Consider the following 20,792-nt stretch of genomic DNA (forward strand, 5'->3'; position numbering starts at 1 on the left):
AGATGGTAGTCTGGTGTGGGACAATGATCTATATTCTGTCAATTATATTTTAAATAAATGCTGATTGGCCAGAAGCCAGGCAGGAAGTATAGGCAGGACAACCAGACAGGAAGTAGAGGCGGACCAATGAGGACAGAGAATTCTGGGAAGAAGAAAGCTTGGTCCACAGTCATTGTGACCCATCCACAGAAGAAGCAAGATGTGACTGCCCTGCCAGATAAGGTATCGAGCCACGTGGCTAACACAGACAAGAATGATGGGCTAATATAAGTTATAAGAGTTAATAAGAAGCCTGAGCTAATGGACCAATCTGTTTATAACTAATATATACCTCTGGGTGATTTCTTTGGGACATAATGATTGCGACAACGGGGCAGGACAGAAACCCTGACAACAGTAGTCAGTATGTATATACATAATCTATATTTCAGTAAATGTTTTTGCCCAGTGCATCAGAAAAAAGAACTGAAAGCTAGAGGTAAGAAATGGGCAACAATCCCTGTAGACATGTCAAGAGAGGTGTGAGCAAGGAGGCCTTGAGGGGTGCGCAGAACCCAGAACCCAGAGGTTGCACAGACCAGCATCAGTCATTCTTACCTTATTCTAAGCACAGAGAAAGCATGTCGGACAATCTTGATGTATGAATTATGTTTGATCATATAACAAGGTCTGGCATAGATCTAATCTACATGGGAAGTAGAAAAAGACAAGATCTCCTGAGCATGGGAGCATGGGGACCTTGGGAAAGGGTTGAAGGGAAAATGAGAAGCAGGGAAGGTAGCAGAGAAAAATGTAGAGCTCAAAAAAAATCAAAAAGAAAGAAAGAAAAAAGAAAGAAAGAAAGAAAGAAAGAAAGAAAGAAAGAAAGAAAGAAAGAGAGAAAGAATTACTAAAGTATTTGCTTATTAGATCACTGAGTGGATAACCATAGCATTCTTGAGGAAATACAAGTGTACTCATCAAGGCAGAACAGGCTTTGGGATAAAATACAGAAGTTTGATTAGAAAGAAGTATGTGAAATTCAGGCTCAGTGGGTAAAGGCATTTGCCAACCAAGCCTGGTGTCTGAAGTTCAATCCCTAGGACCTAACATGGTAGACAAAAAGAATCAATTCTTACATGTTGTCCTCTGACCTCCACATGCGCATGAACACACACACACACACACACACACCTGAGCAAAAAATACAAAAGCCTGGGTAAGAACTTGGAGACTTTTTGCTGAAGCGAAGAAGATCTGCAGGGGATTTTGAAACAAGAGACACTGCACACCTGTAGATGGCAATTTTAGGGCAACAAACACAGAAGTAGCCCATGAGATAAGGTAGGAAGTGGAGGGGTGGGTCCCCAGGCCCCAGGTAGGATGTGAAACCTGGAATAAAGGCTACCAAAGGGCAAACAAGGCAAAGATGAAAGAGACATCACAAAAAGTAAATATGTGGAAGCTGAAGCTAAACTGGGCATGTGCGAGCCATAGCTCCTGGGGAGCTCGTCAGCTGGGAAAACTGCTGGGGTGGTGGCTATTCCCCACAGCAGTAACAAAGAAGAAACACTAGCTACAAAAGAATAGAACATCTAATCTGAGACAAGAGGATTTTGACCTAGGCATGGTGACAAGACATTTGGAGGATCTGGCTTTCAGCAATTTCTGACACTGGACCAAAGCTGCAACAGTGACCAAAGCTGGTTAGCCCAACAAGGATCATTAGCAAGAAGTGACAAATGCCAAGAAGAAAAGTTCGAGTGAAAATAGCCACACAGTTCAGAGAGCTTACTTCAAACAGTAGCAGTTTAATGTGGGGCTTTCCAAGTAGATTGTATCTAAGGTTGCAGCTAGTCCTGGTGGTTTGGTAAAGTATTGGCACTTCACAGATTGGTGGTCAGGCTGGTTCACTTTGGTTTGGTAATACTACAAAGGACCTAACCATGTGAATCCTCTAATGGTCATCATTTTTTTAATGTTATATAGGACCCTGAGCTCCAGAAATCTAGCCTTAACCTTGTGTCCATAGCAAGCAGTTTAGGGAAAAGAGCACCATGGGACACAAGGGGCTCTTTTGGGATTAGAAAAAAAAAAAAGTCCCTTCAATTTTCTTTCCCCTCATTCTGGATCTTGAATTCAAAGCCATTTTTGGGAAAACTATACCTCACCTCTTCTTTGGCTCAGCACCCTTGAAGCCCTTCCTACTACTCCCTCCCCTGATAGTCCAGCCCTCAGAGTCCCCGGGAGGGAAGGTCATGGCCTCATAGAAGCAGAGAATGTCATGAAGACAAGCTGCAGACTGAGAGTGCCTCAGTCTGGCATAGACACTGGAACCCATCTAGAGTGAGGGATCAAAGGCACGCCTCCTGGAACAGGTCCCTTCACTGCAATAGAGAAAAGGGAAGCATTTGGACACATGCCTACATGGATTCCAGTGCTGGTCGGGGGGAGGACTGTGACAAATGGTCAAAAATAACACTCACATGAGAAGTGTGGAACACCTATTACATACGAAGAAGAGACAACTAAAGAGGAGAAAAAGACTGTTTCTGATTGGCTGTTTTTCCATGGTGGAACAATGACGTTGTTTCCTTATTCTTTGTAGCCAACTATTTATCTTACAGTGAAAAGACTCATGGTTTCAAAAGTAGCATCATCATGCATGCAACCAAATCCATACAAGAGACCCAGCAACAAGGACACTGGCAAGCATCTTCCCTTGCTTGCCTGGTACAGATCCCACTACTTCAGCAAGGACAGGAAGATAACCTTGGTGAGGTTTGCCTGCCTTGATGCACTCCCCCTTTCATGAAATCCTTCTCACACCACCTGTCCAAGATCCCAACTGCCCTGTTTACTGTCGGCAGGAGCACAGCATGAGCTCCACCCAACTGACTGGCACCTTGGCAGGACAAACAGCCTGCCCGTGTTGCCCTCTCTGTTCTAGTGCGCAGAGCCTGCCAATTCTGGAAGGGGAACCAGCAATGCACAGCTACCAGCAGGGAATGTCTGAGGCTGTGGCCATGCTGAGCCCAATCACGAAAACTTAAATTTCCATTACCTCCTTAGATTTCCGATGCCAGTCTTTGTTATCACTCGGGCCCGCATCTTTGATCTCCTCTTCGTTGAGGCTCATGCGGTTGGTATAAGTGATGGTTCGCCAGTCTCTGGGAGAGTTGGAGATGCTGGCAATTTTGGACTCTGTGGCACTGTTCTCCTCAGTCAGGGACCTGGAAGATGGCCTGGTAAAGAGGCTTTTCTTTAAAGCCTTGACTCGCAGGCTTTCACTGTTGCTTCCGCTGGCGTCGGAGCAGCACCAGTCGGGGCTGTTCTCCAGTTTGGGCCCGTGGGAGCCACTGTGTGCATGGAAGACCCTCGGAGAGGCACTGTCATCAGAAGGTGCCTCACTGGTCAAGGAATTCAAGTCAATCTGCACGTTCACTTTCTCCGGCTGCTGTATTTTCTGATCCAGTTTATTGAGCTTTCCAAGGACCTGGGAGATTTCCTCACGGACCCCTGACAGCGATTCCAGCTTCCGCTCGATCTCACCGATCCTGAGAACCAGTTTGCATACGCTGGTCTTCAACTCTTCTTCAGAATGGTGGACATTTTCAGGCCGGTTACACTTGTCTCCCTTGCTGCTGGAGGCTCCATTGGTGATTTTGGCTAGGTTATGCTCTGGGGAACTGTCACAGTCTGACTTGTGAAGCTGAGACAAGGAGCCGGTGCTATTGTAGCAGGATGACTGTATCACTCCTGTGGAGCCATTGATGCTCATGTCATCAAGAAACCGGAAAATGTCACTGATGTCATCGCTGACAATTTCCGAGTCGTCATCCGAGTGCTTCATGGCATGTCTGTCACTGTATTTGGCCTGGCCCAGAGTACACAAGTCCTTACATTTTGGGGCCTCCAGCACATGCTGCTCTGTCTGGGTACCCACACTGCTGGTGTCTGAGCTGTGCTGCCCACTGGTGCAGCTGATGCTCTTCTCTTTAAACTTTTTGGCTGCTTCGTGCTTCTCCAGGTCAACAGGGGATGAGATCTCTTTAGATTTGAGTCCATTCGGTTTCACTGCATAGCCAGCAGGGAGAACTTTCTGTTGATCCTTTGGCACCAGGTAAGTTGTATGCCTATCTGGGCCTGAGAAGTTGGGGGTCTGGCTGCCAGAATTTGGATAGCGTAGCTTCTCCTCAGAGGGATTTCTATTGAAAAAGGACCGTTCAAAGTCAGGCACTTCCTCCGTGTTTAGGCTCCAGCTTTTGGCGGGCCATGGAGTCTGTTTACTGGACCTTCCTGGACAGCGCCTAGCATCTTGTGTTCCCATTACTGGGGTGGGTCCAAAATAGGTAGAGGCTTGAAGGTCATCTAAGCTTTCGTGCTTTGCCCGCCTTTTATCAGGAATTGGGGAGTACACTGGATTCAGGTATTGATTGTGGTAAGGCATCTCAAAGCTGTGGTTAAAGAAGGGTGGCTTGTGGAGCTCCTTCTGACTCTGGGTCTCCCCACGATCCCCCTCAGCTTTGTTAGTGGGACCCACAAAACTGGGGGATACAGTCATAAGATTGTGGAACTCTTCTTTAAAGATGTTCCTTTTCTGAACACAGGACTGAACCACAAATGGTTCCTCGCTGGAGATGAAGGTTTCCTTGATACCTTGGCTAATGGACAGTGAGTCCTGATCTGAAATGGACTCATTCTCAATATTCATGGGGAAATAGGTCCTCTGCATCTCACATGGCTGGGGGCTGGCCACAGAATATGGGGAGAGGGCTTGTAGCCTGTCCAGAGATGCTGCCCGGTTTTTCACCTCTTTGCTGACACCCAAGAGGAAGTTGGGCTCAGAGGCAGGGACAAACTGTGGACATTCCTTACAGTCCCTCTTCCGGCATTTGGACGATTGCCTGGTGGGGTAGCCTCGGCTGAAGGGCCTCTCACCTAGCTCACAGTTCATAGGCTCACAGACTGTCGGATTGCACACCTCGGTGTCCGACCTGCAAGATTCAAAGGATGCCTCCTTCTTGCGTACCTTGGGGCAACTTGTGGGTAGCTTCTCCTTGGCGGTGCCGCCATTCATTTGGATCAGGTTGAAGATTGTCACGATATCTGCTGCCACCATGATCTTCTTTGACTGCTGATTATTTACAGAGCATTTCATCTTGTCTTTGAATAAGGTGGCTGGAAAGTTGGGGTCGAGACACGCTGTGTAGAAAAGCAAGCTTCTCAGTTTGGCAAGCTGCGACAGATCAAACTGAGCACATAGTGACTTGCACAGGTCTTGATAGGAAACAGTATTTTGCTTACTGTCCAGTTCTTCTAAGATCTTCACCAAAAAGAGAGACACTTCCTGATTGGTCTCCATGATTTAGAATTTGCAAGCTCGCTGACTACACTGGAATATCAGTCAGTTCTATAATAACGACAGCAGAAGAGAAAGCAGGAGAGACAGTTAGAAACAGTGGGAGAGTTCTGAGTCCAGACTTTTCTGCACCATTAAAAAAACAAAAATTAAAAAAAAACAAGAAAAACATTTTAATGACTAAAAATGTCTCAGGGCTTTAAGATCTTACATTTGATTTAGCAATTCCTTTCCTAGGAATCTACCTCAAAGAACCAATGAAAATTAGACACGACAATCTTCACTACAAGATATTCATAATAGCAAAGAAATATTGTAAATATCAAAGTAATAAGAAATACATAAATAAAACAAGTTATAATACACAACGAGCTTTCCTGGGCATAAAATTTCATAAGCGTACATTCTTATAATACAACTTTATCAGTTTAGAAAAAGATCAAACTGCTAGGATATGCAATGCGAATAAAGCATGAGAAAAAGAAGCCAGAGTCAAAAGTCTACACATTGTACTATATGATTCTATTTTATTTCCACTCTAAAATATAGATCAGTAGTGGGGAGCATGGGGAAATACTCTAGATCAATAGTCTATATCTTGGTAGTTGTGTTTGCAAAATACATCCATCAAGTGCATGGAATTATACACTTGAAAGTGTGAATTTTACTGCATATAAAGGATGCTTTAACTTAAAAATTATCAGAAACTTTTATGATAAAAGTAAGATACACTACTGAGTAAAAAATATGAAATGAAATCTGCATAAAGTAAGACTTTCATGATGTGCAATCATGTATTCCTAAAAACCAAAATGAAAGAAGATGATGTGTACTCAAATGTAAATAGTAGTTAAGTTTGAGCTTTAAATATGGATTGCTCTCTGAAACAGTACTCTCTTTAGCTCCATATCTTATCATGTAAATTTTCAGAGCTTCAGCAAAGTTGAAGGAATATTATCACAAACACTCATGTATCCACCATCTGGATCTTACCATTAATGGTTTACTATATTTGGTTGATAACATATCTATCCATAATCAAGCCACCTGATTTTTTATACACTTTAAAGTAACTTGCAGGAATCCATGCACTTACCCCTAAGTAATTTATAATGCACTTTTGCAAGTCGAATGGTTATTTTGATTTTGATTTTTCTATAAACTTTACATACAATGAAGGACACAAACATTAACAGTACCTTGTCTGGTTTTGGCAAATATGTTGGCCTATGTAGTAACCAATGTCTATATACCATGTAACTATATAACCAATGCCTATATAAAAATTGAGAATGTTTCCCCTTACTTCTCCCATAAAGTCCCTAATGCTGTTTTTATTTTATAGACAACTTTTATTTTTCTTAATAATTTTTCATCTTTTCTAAAGTTCCTACAATGAGCAAATACTATGCAATCATCCAACAATAATAACAATAAATCTGGCTTTGGCCAGCCAAGCCTGCAGAGGACTCCCTGGACAGGAGCCGATGCAGTCCCTCTGCAGGCTGTGCGAGGAGAGCATCTTTCAGCCAGCCACACGCTGGAGCTTGTCTCTAGCCCTCAATGCCAAGCAAAAATGGCCTGCAAACTTCCCCTGAGGGAAAAGCCACCCCTGAGCCTCAGCATCTGATGTCAGTTACTAGGGAGGCCAGGGAGGCCATCCTAGACAGTCTGCAGGACAAGGCATTCTTTGCTGCCATTTTGTTGAGCATATTCTTTGCTTATTGTCTGTTGTTTCTGCTGTGTTTGTAATGGTTGCATTAGTGTGAACTGTCCCCTATTTTTCTCCCCACCCTCATAGCTGCCTTTTTCTCCCCACCTTGATAGCTGCCCTGTAGAGACCTTGAGTGGATCCTGAGCGAACCGGGCTTCCCACACCAGCCATAGGCCACATCAGTGATTTCCCGAGAGGGGAAGAGAAAGTTCCAGCCTTCCCACCCAAGGGTCCACTCTCAGATGGAGATCCTCCTCACCACATGCAGCCACCCCGTGGATGCCTGCCATCAGTGTACTAAATTCAACTGGGGAGGGAGGCGATATGGAAGAGAATCCCAGCAAGAACTAAACTGAAATAAAAAAAATTAAAAATCAAATAGGATTTCTATAAGAAAACTTCGCATGGATTAGCGTAGGCATCGCTTTTGAAATTTAAAATACATCAGTGACACCCACTGTGTGTTCTCCTGAGCACATGCTGCTTAGAAGGGGCCCACTGAAGCCCTTTCTACACCACCTACTGCCCTGTGTGATCGCAACACCCACCAGGCAAAAGCAGGAGGATTGTTGCTATTTCCAGGCCATCCTGGTCTACATAGTAAGCTCCAGTCCAGCCTAACTCTGTCTCCTGAACACTAGACATATTTTAATTGCCATTGATTTTTAAATTGGCACAGTCCTGGAAGGTCTAGCTCATTCTCCACAAAACCAATTAATTTCCTCGGACAATATTTCAATAGTGGAAGGCTGCGGGCTCTTTTTCCATCCTGAGGGCAGCTGGTCCTAATAGGCTTTTCTAAATCTTAGTATGGTCCCTGCCATAAATGTCTGGAGACTTGTGGCTAGCCCTTACTTCTCATAGTAAAAGGAAATAAAGTTTAGCAGGTTCTGTTCCTGCCGGGAAGGAACAAGCCACCAGGAGACAGACTTCGCCCACACAGTGCCTCTGCCCTGCCCCAGCCCTCACTTCCCTCGGATGAAAACATTCTGTGTCAGGATGTTCTAGCTTGCTAGAGGCGAGGACAACCTGTCACGCTTGGTCTTGAAGTAAATAAATGGGTGTAGCTATCAGAGCATAGGACAAATGAATGTAATTTAGAGAATAGCGTGCAGCAAATGCATATCGTATTTTATGGATTCGGTGGCACAAATCACATTCATAGCAATTTTTTACTTTAATCCCTGTAACCACCTTAAAAACCTCTTTTGCTTTCACAATTACTCTCTGACAGATGAGGAAATGGGACCAGGGAATTTAAAGGACTGTGGCAACTGAGAGAGATAAGACCCAATTCCAGGACTGCTGAGCTGAGCTTAACTCCATGTCCACCATGTACCTCCCAGGAAAGCCCCAAGATATGACTACCCAGAGAGGCCTTCTCAGTCCTCACTGTTGCGTTACTTGGCGGAAATATATCCCTGAAATATCTGTTTGCAAAAATCTGTTTACAAAACTAAAACTCATTGTCTCCTGATGGAAGAATAAATGCTATGGGTAAAGCTGCATCATTTAATTATATTATTATCATTATTATCATTAGCACTAAAACCAGAGTGGGCTAGGGAGATATCTCAGTAGTAAACTGTTTGCTGAGAAAACATAACCATCTGAGTTTGGATCTCTAACATCCACACACAAAAAGTCAGGTACTGTAGTATACAACTGCATCCCAAGCACTGGAGTTAGAAAGTAGGAGATGAACAGATCCCCGGAGCTCATTGGCCAGCCAACCTAGCCTACTCAATGAGCTCAAGGTTCAGGGAGAGACCCTGTCTCAAAAAATAAGGTGGAGAGATAATAGAGATTTCCCGATGCCAACAATGTGTATCTACATATTTTGTGGTTAGTTTTATGTCACCTTGACACAAACTAGAGTCATTTGGGAAAAGAGTACATTCATTGAGAAAATGCCTCCATTGGACTGGGCTTTAGCCAAGTCTCTGGGGGCATTTCTTAGTTAATGATTAATATGAGAGGGCTCAGGCCACTGTGGATGGTATCACCCTTAGGCAGGTGGCTCTGTGTTGTAGGAAAAGCAAGTTGAGTGAGCCATGGAGAGCAAGACAGTAAACAACATTCCTCCATGACCTCTGCTTCAGTTCCCACCTCCAGGATCCCTCCTCAAACTACTTCCCTGACTCCCTCTCATGCTGGACTATGCTGTAAGAGGAAATAAAGGTTTTCCTCACTGAGTTGCTTTTGGTTGTGATATTTTATCACAGCAACAGAAAGCAAAGTAGAACCCATGTGCATGTACCCACATGAACACATACATACACAACTGGCACTAGAAGCCTAGAGATGGAAACAGGTGCACAGATTTAGGTATGGTCCAACATTAGAGAAGCTGTAAGATTGGCTACGTAACTCCCAGATACCCGGAGAGCAGCAGGAGTAAAGTGGGAATGTGCTGACCATGAACTCCCAGGCGCTTTGGGTAATAACAGGAGCCAATGTGCACTATGAAGCCTCAGACAGGCTATGTACCACACAAACAACTCTACAGAGTAGGAAGAGCATCCTCAGTTACAGAGAAGGAAACAAAGGAACTGATTGACAAGTTTCATGCTAACCAGAGAAAATGCCCAAGTTGCCTGATGTCCAATATTGAACAAGTGGCCCAAAGCCTTTTGCCACTGTGCCAGACTCAACCTTGTATTAAAGGGAACAAATAAGTCCATGTGCAATGAAGTAGAGGGAAGAGGACTCTCCCGAGTAGACTTATGTAGCTAGCATGTGGCATCAAGTTTGAACATTGATTCCATTCTATATAAAGAGCAAGACAGCTTGCCTGAAGCACAATTTGGGCCTCCCTATTTTTTTTTCATTTCCAAGTTCTTTAAAGTCTTCTAATTTCCCACTGTAGAAAACTCCATCCTCAATCACACACTTCCAGGGACCTTCATTAGTCCCATGAAGTCTCTGCCTAGATTACACTTCTCCTCAGAGAGAAAATAACAAGCTGGCTGTGGGACTCATTATTCAACTCTTATTAAATAGGAAGGAAGATCATAAACTCATTCCTTAGGGAAGTTCTGAAAACCAAAGGTGAAGTTTCCACTCAGAGACAATGGAAATGTCTTCTCAATTCTCAAGCCATGTGACTCCCAAGCCAGACTTCTCCCCAACCATTGCTACTCTGTACCCACCCCATGCACAGGTCTCTCATCTGCAATCATTCATCCCTATAGTCCCCTTTTCTGGGGCTTGAGAATGGCACAATTGATAAAGGACTTGTAGCATAAACATGCAGAGCCAGGTTCAATCTCCAGAACCCACAGTTTTTCAGTGACAGGCACAGAGCTATGTGTCCATCATCCCACTGCTGAGGAAGCAGAGACAGGTAGATTCCTGGGGCTGGCCAGTCTGTCTCACCAAAGATGTGAGCTCCAAGTTCACTGAGAGTCCCTATTTCAAAAAGTAAGGTAGAGAGCAGTCGACAATTTTTGTAGCTCCTGGGTCTCCACATGAATGTATATTACACACAAAACCACAAAACTATTTCTGTAGTGCCCAGCATGTGTACAACACTAGGCAAGGATCAGGTGGAAAAGCTAACACCATCTCTTTCTGGTGCCCATGGTCTCCATAAGGAAACCGGTGCTGGTTGGGACTACAGTGATCACCAACAAACTACCTCATTTTATAGATATGGAAATTGGAGCCCAGATGGTGAGCTAAACCGTTCAAAGCTACATATGGAAGTAGTGAGAAATCTGGTCCTGGTAGCCAATACTCTTGACACCTATCCTATTTTTCCATACAACATGCCAGTGGTGAATGCCAAGGGTCAGGGGAGCTTAATCAAGGTGCTTCAGTCGGTGGCAAGACAGAATACAGCCAAAGAGGTGAAGGGAAGACAATTTTGTAGAAGAGGTACTATCTCCAGTGGCCTAAAATGGTGTAGGAGGGTCATCTGTCTATGTGTTACTTTCATTGGTTAATAAAGAAATTGGCCTTTTGGTAGGCCAGCCCTCAGGGGAGTGGAGTAGACAGAACAGAATTCTGGAAGAAAGCAGAGTCAGGCAGGATCTTTCCCAATAAGCCACCACCTCATGGTGCTACACAGATTATTAGAAATGGGTTAATCAAGATGTGAGAATTAGCCAATAAGAGGATACATCTAATAGGCCAGGCAGTGTTTAAGTGAATATAGTTTCCATGTAATTATTTCGGGTGAAAACTAGCCAGGTAGCCGGGCGCCGGGAATGCAGCCCACCGCTCCTTTCACTACACTAAAAGACTGAAGAGATGAGTGTTTTGAGTTCAGGGGGAAGGGACAAAAAAATGTTCTAGGCGGAGGTCACATAGCCAAAAGGTGCAGGACAACAGAGTGGAATCTATAGGTTTGGTCAAGATGAGGAGACAAGGGAGAAACAGATAAACAGATGGGAATTAGTTAGGGTACTCTGTGCTTTGGAAAGATGCCTCCAAAATTCAGGTACAATCAAGAGTTGGACTTTTAAGAAATGATTAAGCCATACAGTGCCTCATAGTCGGATTAGGGTTCCTTAGAGAGACATTTCATACAGCCTGGCACATACTTGCTCTTCCACCTTTTGCTAGGCTGAGGATGTGGCAAGAAAGCATTCGCCAGACATTAGAAGCTGCTGCCTTCCTATGGACCACCTAGCTTCCGGGGCCATAAATGATAAATTAACATTCTCTCTAAGTTACTCAGTTTTAGGTACTCTGTGACAGTAGAACATTCCCTAAGACAGAGAGATTACTGACTACAATGAAGGAGGTCACAGGAAACAAGAGTTGGGATGGGGCCATAGGTAGTTGGTGTAGGGGCAGCAGTGGGGTGAAGCTGACCACCCCATATACGGGATGCCCAGATTGGGATCCACATACTCAAATGTACATTCTTTTCTACCTTTCAGAGCTCTGATGTGTTTGGACAAGGGGAGAATTCCAGACTCTTCTGAATCCTGATCCATGGCTATTCTCACTACAGAACAGTCTGTGACTTTGGAAAGGGCAGGAACCAGATGCCTGACTTTTCTCCCAGCCCACATCCATTATACTGTGGTGTCTTGTTACTTCTCAAGCCACAGTCAAGCAGTGAGTGATAAAGGCCAGTGTGAAACCAACAAAGCTAAAGAGAATGTCTGCCCTTCTCTACCCAAAACATAAGTGTTCACACTGCTGACATTGAATCTTAATCACAATAGAGCAGAAGAGAGAAGTGCCTTACTCTAACAGTCTTGGGAGTGCTGTGTGAGATCTCTGGATATATCATTCTGACTCACTCCTAAAGGCTTAATCACCCCTCTGTCACTAGCAACTCAGAAATCTGATATGAGTGGCTAGCATAAGCCTTGAACTGGATTAGCAAAAGTCAGCTGTAAAGTATTTCTATTAAAGCACTTCCATATACTTTTCAAAATACAAAATGAACTAGCCACAATGTTCTCACTTCACTCACAGGCATAAAAAGCTCACCTCAGGAGACTTCAGCAGCAGCATTGCTGGAAATCCTGGCATCTTGTTTGCTTGTTTCTTTCTTTTTTCCAGGTTGATCGTTGTTCTAGTGATTTAATGAAAATGTGGGCTCAGGACTATAAAAGAAAAGTCTAGAGATCTAAAATTTGTGATCTGGAGCTTCTTCATTCTTCATGTTTCCCTTGATTTAAATTTCAAATCAAAGGAAAGAGAGCCTGGGTTTTTCCATACAGATCTGATGAAGAGGGTATTAAGGAAATGGGAAGGGAACTGTGGTTCCATTGGTCTAGGGTGTCCCTGAGAAGCCTGGCCTACAGTGGCACGGGGTTTTGATCCTACTTAATGTGCTGGCTTTGTGGGAGCCTAGCCAGTTTGGATGTTCACCTTCCTAGATATGGACGGAGGGGGGAGGACCTAGGATTTACCACAGGGCAGGGAACCCTGACTGCTCTTTGGACTGGAGAGGGAGGGAGAGAGGAGTGGGGGGAGGGGGAAAAGGGTGGGAGGAGGGGGAGGGAAATGGGAGGCTGGGAGAAGGCAGAAACTTATTTTTTTTTCCTTTTCTCAATTAAAAAAAAAAAAGAATTCAGAGTGATAAAGCTATCCCCAGATCTGAAGGGAAGGTGCGTTCTTAACATGGTATCTGATATCCTAGAGATTCTGGAAAGCATTCTCTTTAGTTTTTAACATGCAATGCTAAACTTGCAAGAGGGCAAGACAAATGCTCAGAAAACCAGAGATAAAGCTGGAAATCCCAAGAGGCAGGGAAGTACTTAGGCTGTCCTGGAGGGCAAGGAAGTCTTACTGGGAGAAGTGGAGGGCAGAGAGTAGGAACTTGGAGTATGCATTGAACTGTTTTCTGTCTAACCCAAATTACAGAAGGAAAGGGGGTGAAGGTATCTGTTAGCCAAAACAGGAAATAAAGACATTTGTCACCCTCTGCCTAGATTCTGTATCCAGACCCAAAAGTCTTTAAGATGTAGACTTTGTTTTATGTTTCTAAGATATATATGTATATATAGAGAGATATATGTGACATATACCTTACATATATGTTTTATATATGTCTGTATATATAACAATGTAAACATTTTAAAGACTTTTACATCTAAAGTTGATGCTCCAGCGTACAAAAATTCTTAATTTAAGAAATCAAAACCTATTTTATATTGACAGTCTTCCTAATAGCATTGGGAACACGTATAAGACTGCCTTGGACAGTTATGGGTTTTTGTGCAGGATCACTGTCTTAGAGAAGAAATAAGAGTCATAATTTTACAAATTAAACACAAAAGAAAAAAATGGTTAGGCCAGGTGGTGGTGACACACACCTTTAATTCCAGCACTTTGAAGGCAGGGGTAGGCAGATCTCTGTTAGTTCAAGACCTGGTCTACAAAAGCTAGTTCCAGGACAGGCTTCAAAGCTAAAAAAAAAAAAAAAAAAAAAAAAAACACAAAAAGGAGGGTTCAACAATGAGTCAAAAGACATAAAACAGCTAGCAATATTTTAAGTCCAAGAATTTCACAAAGGGAAAGCACAGTTTTAAAAGGTATAAATATAAATACATCACCAATGTATTTATACATACATATATAGAATAGGTAGTCTAACTACAACACTGAGAACATTATACTATCTCAATACTACATGTAGAAACACAATCACTCCTTACAAAACAATGAACAAATTCAGTAAAATGCCACTTAAGTGAAGTGAAAAGTAGTGACCTGAATGATCTAGGCGCATATACCAGAGGCAGGACAAGGAGAAACAGAAATAAGAGGTGTGAAATTGGGGCTTAAGACCTACTCAGAGAAGGGGAAGTTTCAGATGGTCTAATAGAAAATCCAGGAAAAAAAGTAAGAGAATAGCAGAAAAATTATAATGTCTAGATAAGTTCCAGAATTTACAGCACAAGCTTTCAAGGAGGGAAGAAGACATCAAAAGGTGTTTATGCTTAGATACTCAAACACACCATATTAAAACTCAAGTACGTCAGACACAAAAAGAAAACCTTAACTTAAGAAATTGAATTCTAAGGTTCTTAGTTTTTAAGAATAAAAATAAAGAGCAACAAGCTAAAATAAAATGCTTAAGATGCTAAATAAAAATTAAAATGTTTATAATTCTATTAGAAGAAACTATTATTTAGGAATGAAAAATTTTAAAAATCTCATAATTTATCATTCACATTTCTCAGAAAGAAACTGAATTCAAATAAATAAAACAAACATATTGTAACACTGTACAAATGTACAAAACAATGGATGGCTAACTTTACAGGCAAAATGGAAAAGGGCTAGATGAGAGTTTAAATTTCTTGGGACTTTCTTTATGTTATTTGGAGTAGGAAAGATAAGCCAAGGTAGTCTGGATGATAAGCTAAAATCTATTAGAAAACATTACAGGTAGTCATTTACAAAGCAGAAATAAACTATTTAATATAGGGCTTCTGATCCAGATGACAAAATTATTTCTTTTTTTTTCTGTTCCATATGAATATTTCTATTTTTTAATTTTTAAATTTATTTTACATACCAACCACAGTTCCCCCTCTCTACTCTCCTCTTCCCTTCCCCCCCACCTCCTTTCTTAACACTACTCCACCCCACTTGCCCCCACCACCATCCACCCCTCAGAAAGGGTAAGGCCTCCTACAGGGAGTCAACAAAGCCTGACATATCAAGTTGAAGCAGGACCAAGCTCCTCTTTCTTGCATCAAGACTGAGCAAGGCATCCCACCATAGGGAATGTGTTCCAAAAAGCCATCTCTTGTGCCAGGAACAGGTCCTGGCCCCACTGCTAGGGGCCCCACGAAAAGAACAAGCTACACAACTGTGACCCACATGCAGAGGGTCTAGGTCAGTTCCATGCAGGGGCCCTAGCTGTTTGTCTAGAGTTCATGAGCTCCCAAAAACTCAGGTCAGCTGTTTCTGTGGGTTTCCCTGTCAAGATCTTGAACCCATTTGCTCATATAATCTCTCCTGCCTCTCTTCGACTGGACTTCCAGAGCTTGGCCCAGTGCTTAGCTGTGGATCTCTGCATCTGCTTCCATCTGGATGAAGGTTCTATGATGATAACTAGGGTCGTCACCAAAGATAGAATTATTTATTTATTTCTTTTAATTTATTTTTTATTAGATTTTAAAAAAGAATACCAATTCAAATTCCCACTCTCTCCCCTCCTCCTATTCCCTCCGTACACCCTCCTACCCAGCGCCCCCTCCAATCCTAAAATAAGGATTACCCTGTGGAAGGTCCAAGACCCTCCCCACTACATCTAGGCTAAGCAAGGTATACATCCAAAGAGAATAGGATCCCAAAAAGCCAGTACATGAGACAAATCCCAGTGCCACTGCCAGTGGCCCCTCAGTCTGCCCCGGCCATACAACTGTCAACCACATTCAGAGGGACTAGTTTGGTCCTATGCTTGTTCCTTCCCAGTCTGGCTGGAGTTGGTGAGCTCCCATTAGCGCAGGTAAACTGTTTCAGTGGATGAACCCCTCATGGTCTTGACCTCTTTGCTCATATTCTCATTCCTTCTACTCTTCAACTAGACCTGGGAACTCAGTCCAGTGCTCTGTTTCCATCTATTGCTGGACAAAGGTTCTATGGTGATATTTAAGATAATCCTCAATCTGAATAATGGCAATGCCAGTTCAGGCACCTTCTCCACCATTGCCTAGCTAGAATTATTTCTAAATACATATCACAACAAATGTAAAGAGTATGAACTTGTTAAAAGACAATGACTGAAGTTGTATTTGTAAGAAGTGAAATAAAGCAGCCAAAGAGATATAGCCACAAATGCAATCACATAGATAGTAAAAATATAAAGAAAATCAGATATATCAGTCCAAAAGTATCAAAATGTGATATTTACCTGTATCACTGCAGGTAAATATCACAGACTCTAGAAAAAGCTGCCCAAGTTTTCACCTAAGCTATTCTGTCCTCTAGCTATGTGACTCTGACAAGTCTCCCTGTACATGTCTCCTTAGCTTTAACAATGTGAGTGACACAGCATCTACCTCCAATGACTGAGTTATTTTTGTAGCAGTACTTGGCAAATATTAAGTAGGCACTACAACTATTTTTGTTATATTAACATAGAAGGGAAGACTTTAAATTGGAAAAAGAATTTGGTATTCAGAAAGCTACAAAAAATTATGAAACAACTCACCAGAACAATATAATCATATAAGCTAATGCAGTAAAATTCACAAAATTATAGGAAACATGCCAAACTCACGATCTCATCTTGAGACTTCTATATCATTCACACACACACACACACACACACACACACACACACACACACACACAGAGAGAGGGGGGGTATCTTAAAGAAAGAAAATTAGACTCTTAGTAAAATACAAGAAGGATGTTACAAACAGACTCTGAACCTAAGAATAAAGCTCTTAATTAAAATAAGTCATTTTGTAGTAGGGCTCTAAAGAACAAGAGGTATTTCTTTTAAGGTAATCTATTTAACTTAAGCATTAACATGGGTTCACAAGTAAATAAAACTGTTGCCAAATATTCTTTTAATAGAGACTAGTGCAGTGGAGGGGTTGGCTTGGGATTACTCAAAATATAAACCCATATATTTTTAATAAATTTGAGAATAAACCTGAAAAAAATAAAGAACACATCAAAAAATAAACTTCCACATGGCTCTACCACACCATCAATGTAAGAAAAACAGAGCCCAAATGTAGGAGTGTCATATTAAAAGAATACGTAAAAACACACATGGAAATGAAAACAACAGGTTCGGGACGGTGTGGACAGAAGAGTAGTGAAAGTCTTAAAATTCAGGCTCTGCTATGGACTACCTTGACATTTCGTGAAATCAGGAGAGCCTCAGAAAGCTTAGCCACAAGTTCCTACTCTGCTCCAATAGTAAGGTCCTTTATACAACCTTTCTTATTAGGGGACATGTACAGTTCCCACTATCTCCCAGTAGCAGGGATGGGCTCCTTGCAGCACGTGTAATTATTCGAGCAGGCCAATCATGTCCTCCTGTGAGAACCTTTTGATATCACAGACCCTGTATCGCACAGCCCATTGTTCACACTATTCCCAGGTCCTACCCATGTGGCCCTGGGAAGTATGTAGCATTCACCAGGCTCCTTAGTAGGTGATGGTCAATCCCAGGGTCACATGACACGTATTCAGCTAATCTGGGATGGCCATTCTTCCTTCACCAAGGGGAAGAATAGCAGGTGACTACAACAAAAAGGAAATAAATTATAAGAGCCCTTTCCTTAAACAAACAAAAGCCAGGCGCTGAAGCAAAGCTGACAACCATTACCACCTTTGAAATCTCAGCTGCACATGGGCATCTATTACAATTGCCTTCTGTAGTCATCTTAATTTTTAGAAAATACGCACAAATTAAAAAAAAGTAAAGTCAGGCATGGTGGTGCACTTGGGACACTAAAGCAACGTGGTTAGGAGTTCAAGGCCAATGTGGGCTTAAGTGAGTTGCAGAACAGCCTGATTTACATAATGCCCCTGCCAATAAATAAATAAATGACTAGATAGATAGATAGATAGATAGATAGATAGATAGATAGATAGATAGATAGATAGATAGATAGAGAAGATATACCGCTAGAAGGATAAGTTCCCACGTACTCCCTTCTGGCTGAGACATGTTAAACGTGGTGCTAATTTACATAGACGGTTTGACCAAGGCAAGAGCTACCGTTTGTGCTTTGCCAGTTTAGCTTCCTAGCTTTATTTTATTTTATTTTATTTTATTTTATGAGGAAAACTCTTCATGTTAGAGGAAACAGGAAAGAATGATTTGCTCAAGGTAACTAATTAAGAATCCTGGTCAGCAAACTAGGCCCTCTGAATGTGGGTGACAGTTGTGTAGCTTGGGCAGTCTATAGGGACACAGGCAGTGGGACCAGGATTTATCCCTAGTACTTAAACTGGCTTTTTGGAGCCCATTCATTTTGGAGGGATACTTTGTTCAGCCTAGATATAAAGGGGGAGGGCCTTGGTTCTGCCTCAAAGTGATGTGTCAGACATTGCTGACTCCCCATGGGAAGCCTTACCTTCTCTGAGGAGTGGATGGGGGGGAGTGAGAGGAAGGTAGGGGAAGCAGGAGGAAGGGACAGGTGAGAACTGGGATAGGTATGGAAAATGAGAAAATAGCATTTTAAAAATAACTAACTAATTAATTGATTAATTAACAGAATCCTGGTCAGTAGAGCTGGAGAGGAAGCTCACTGGCTAAGAGGAGAACCCGATTCCTTTCCCAGCACCCACGCTGAGGACTCATGTCTGTCTATAATCCCAGGTCCAGATGGTCTGACATCCTCTTCTGGCCTCCTGGAGTGTGCGGCATCCATTCACACAGATACAAACACACAGACAAATAAATAAAAGTAAACTATAAATACAGAAGAATTCTGGCCAAAGTAAAAAACAGTTTGGGTGGCTATATATTAAAACTTCAATAAATCAGTGGAACAGGATGACAAGAAGCAGATGAAGGCATAGGTCAGGATACAGCATATAACAGAGGCAGCATTTCAAGGCAATTCCAAGACCGTGGTTTGTTCAATAGAAATAAATTAGCTAAGTATTACTGGGATAGTCAGTAAACTATTGGTTAAACAAATGAGTTCACCTTTACTCCTGGTCTGCAAATCAAAGCTGAAACAAAAATACAAAAGTCTGAGTCAAGGGTTAGGTAATGTGGGATTCTGGAAGGATATTCTACAAGATCCCAAATGCTCAAATCAGTGAGAAAAGGGCAGATTCATTTAGATAATGAAAAGTGCTTGGTCACCATGTCTCTAGACATTATAAAATTTGGAAAAGGCAGGGAGCAGAAGCTTCTTGTATCTTATTGAGAGCTCTTAAAAATTAATAAGGAATAAATAAACAAAAATGGCCGGTTTACAAAGAAAGGACGGCAAAGGGAAAACATGTTATCATAACAAATGAAGCAGAAAAGAGCAGCAATTAGTTTGATCATTTTATTATTAATAAACATAAGGAGCCTAAAAATATTTGCATTCTGAAGTGGAAAAGCACCAAGTGAGGTGTTTACCTCCTGATATAATTCAGGTAGGTTTCCCCACGTAACCTAACCTTGTGTTGAAGACTTGGTCACCAGCCATAGCCCCACACTGCACATATACTACTACCCAAAGCCCATATATACCAACCGCCCATATCCAACACACAGTACCAGCCCAAAACCAAACACCACCATCTACCCACACCTCATACACATCACCTACCCATACCCAACACATACCACTTACCATGCGAACACATACCACCTACCCACACTCCACACCCACACTACCTACACACATCCCACAATTCATGCATACTACTACTTCTCCCCCAAACATACTACCTACACAAACACAACAAATACTACCTACCCACATCCTACACATCTAACCTCCCCATATTCTATACCCTACACTTCTCCCAACCCTCCACCTTCACTCCACACTCACTGCCTACCAACAACCCACACACCATCTACCCATCCCCTCAGACCCACTGTCTATCCATCCCCTAGGCCTTACCTACCCATACTCTGGACCCACACTGCTCACACATGCATGGGGTACTCCTCCACCCCTCCTACCTATCCACACTCTCCCCCACACACACACACATAGTCAAAAGAGTTCACTTTCTACAGCTCTGACGAATCCTCCAACAACCTTTCCCTCATTTCTGATGGTGGCCTCTCATGCTACTGGTCACATAAACTTCCATGACATTCTGAAGTTCTCTAGTCCCTCTAAGTTTGCTGACCTTTTATGTTGGTTTCTTTTCCCTGCGACTTGTTGTAGGGTTCCTCAGATACCCAGAAAGCTGCATGGTTAGCATACTTCTTGAAATGGTTCTTTGTTTGAAGTCTCAGCGTTATCCCAGATGTTGCATTGTGACCATCATACCACAGTGGGTTGAAATTACCAAACATGAGTAAATTACAGAGAGCAAGGGCACAGAGAATGGGCAGCACTGAGGAAGACTCTCGAGTCAGAGCACAGTGCATCACTCACTGGCGAAGCCTTGCCAAGACAATAGAAAAGTCTGCTATGGAAGCTCTCATAATAGAGGCCATGGACTAATACTCAGGGCACCAGAAAAACCACACAGTGGTCATGTTCAATAGGTCATGCTGAAATGATGGTGTCAAATCACACACACACACACACACACACACACACACACACACACAACCCACAGTCTATTCTGAAGGTCATTCCCTAATTTTGAATAAAGAATATATAT

At 42.5% G+C, this 20,792-nt stretch overlaps 1 protein-coding gene across 3 annotated transcripts in view; it reads right to left on the reverse strand.

Moving 5' to 3' along the window:
- The window catches only part of Minar1 (membrane integral NOTCH2 associated receptor 1), a 32,594-nt gene that overhangs the window by 7,978 nt on the left and 3,824 nt on the right, over positions 1 to 20,792 (reverse strand). For 2 of the 3 annotated variants that reach the window (XR_003378653.1, XM_005366635.3), the window contains exon 2: positions 3,044 to 5,392. Coding sequence is in view for 2 of the 3 variants with exons in the window: in XM_005366635.3 (XP_005366692.1) it covers positions 3,044 to 5,344 (2,301 nt within the window). In the remaining variant the exon portion in view is untranslated. Of the gene's footprint in view, positions 1 to 3,043; positions 5,393 to 12,506; positions 12,579 to 20,792 lie in introns of those variants that run through there. The other variant, XM_026789028.1, reaches the window with a different exon arrangement.

This window comes from Microtus ochrogaster, unplaced genomic scaffold (genome assembly GCF_000317375.1).
Source record: "Microtus ochrogaster isolate Prairie Vole_2 unplaced genomic scaffold, MicOch1.0 UNK12, whole genome shotgun sequence".
Lineage (NCBI taxonomy): Eukaryota > Metazoa > Chordata > Mammalia > Rodentia > Cricetidae > Microtus > Microtus ochrogaster.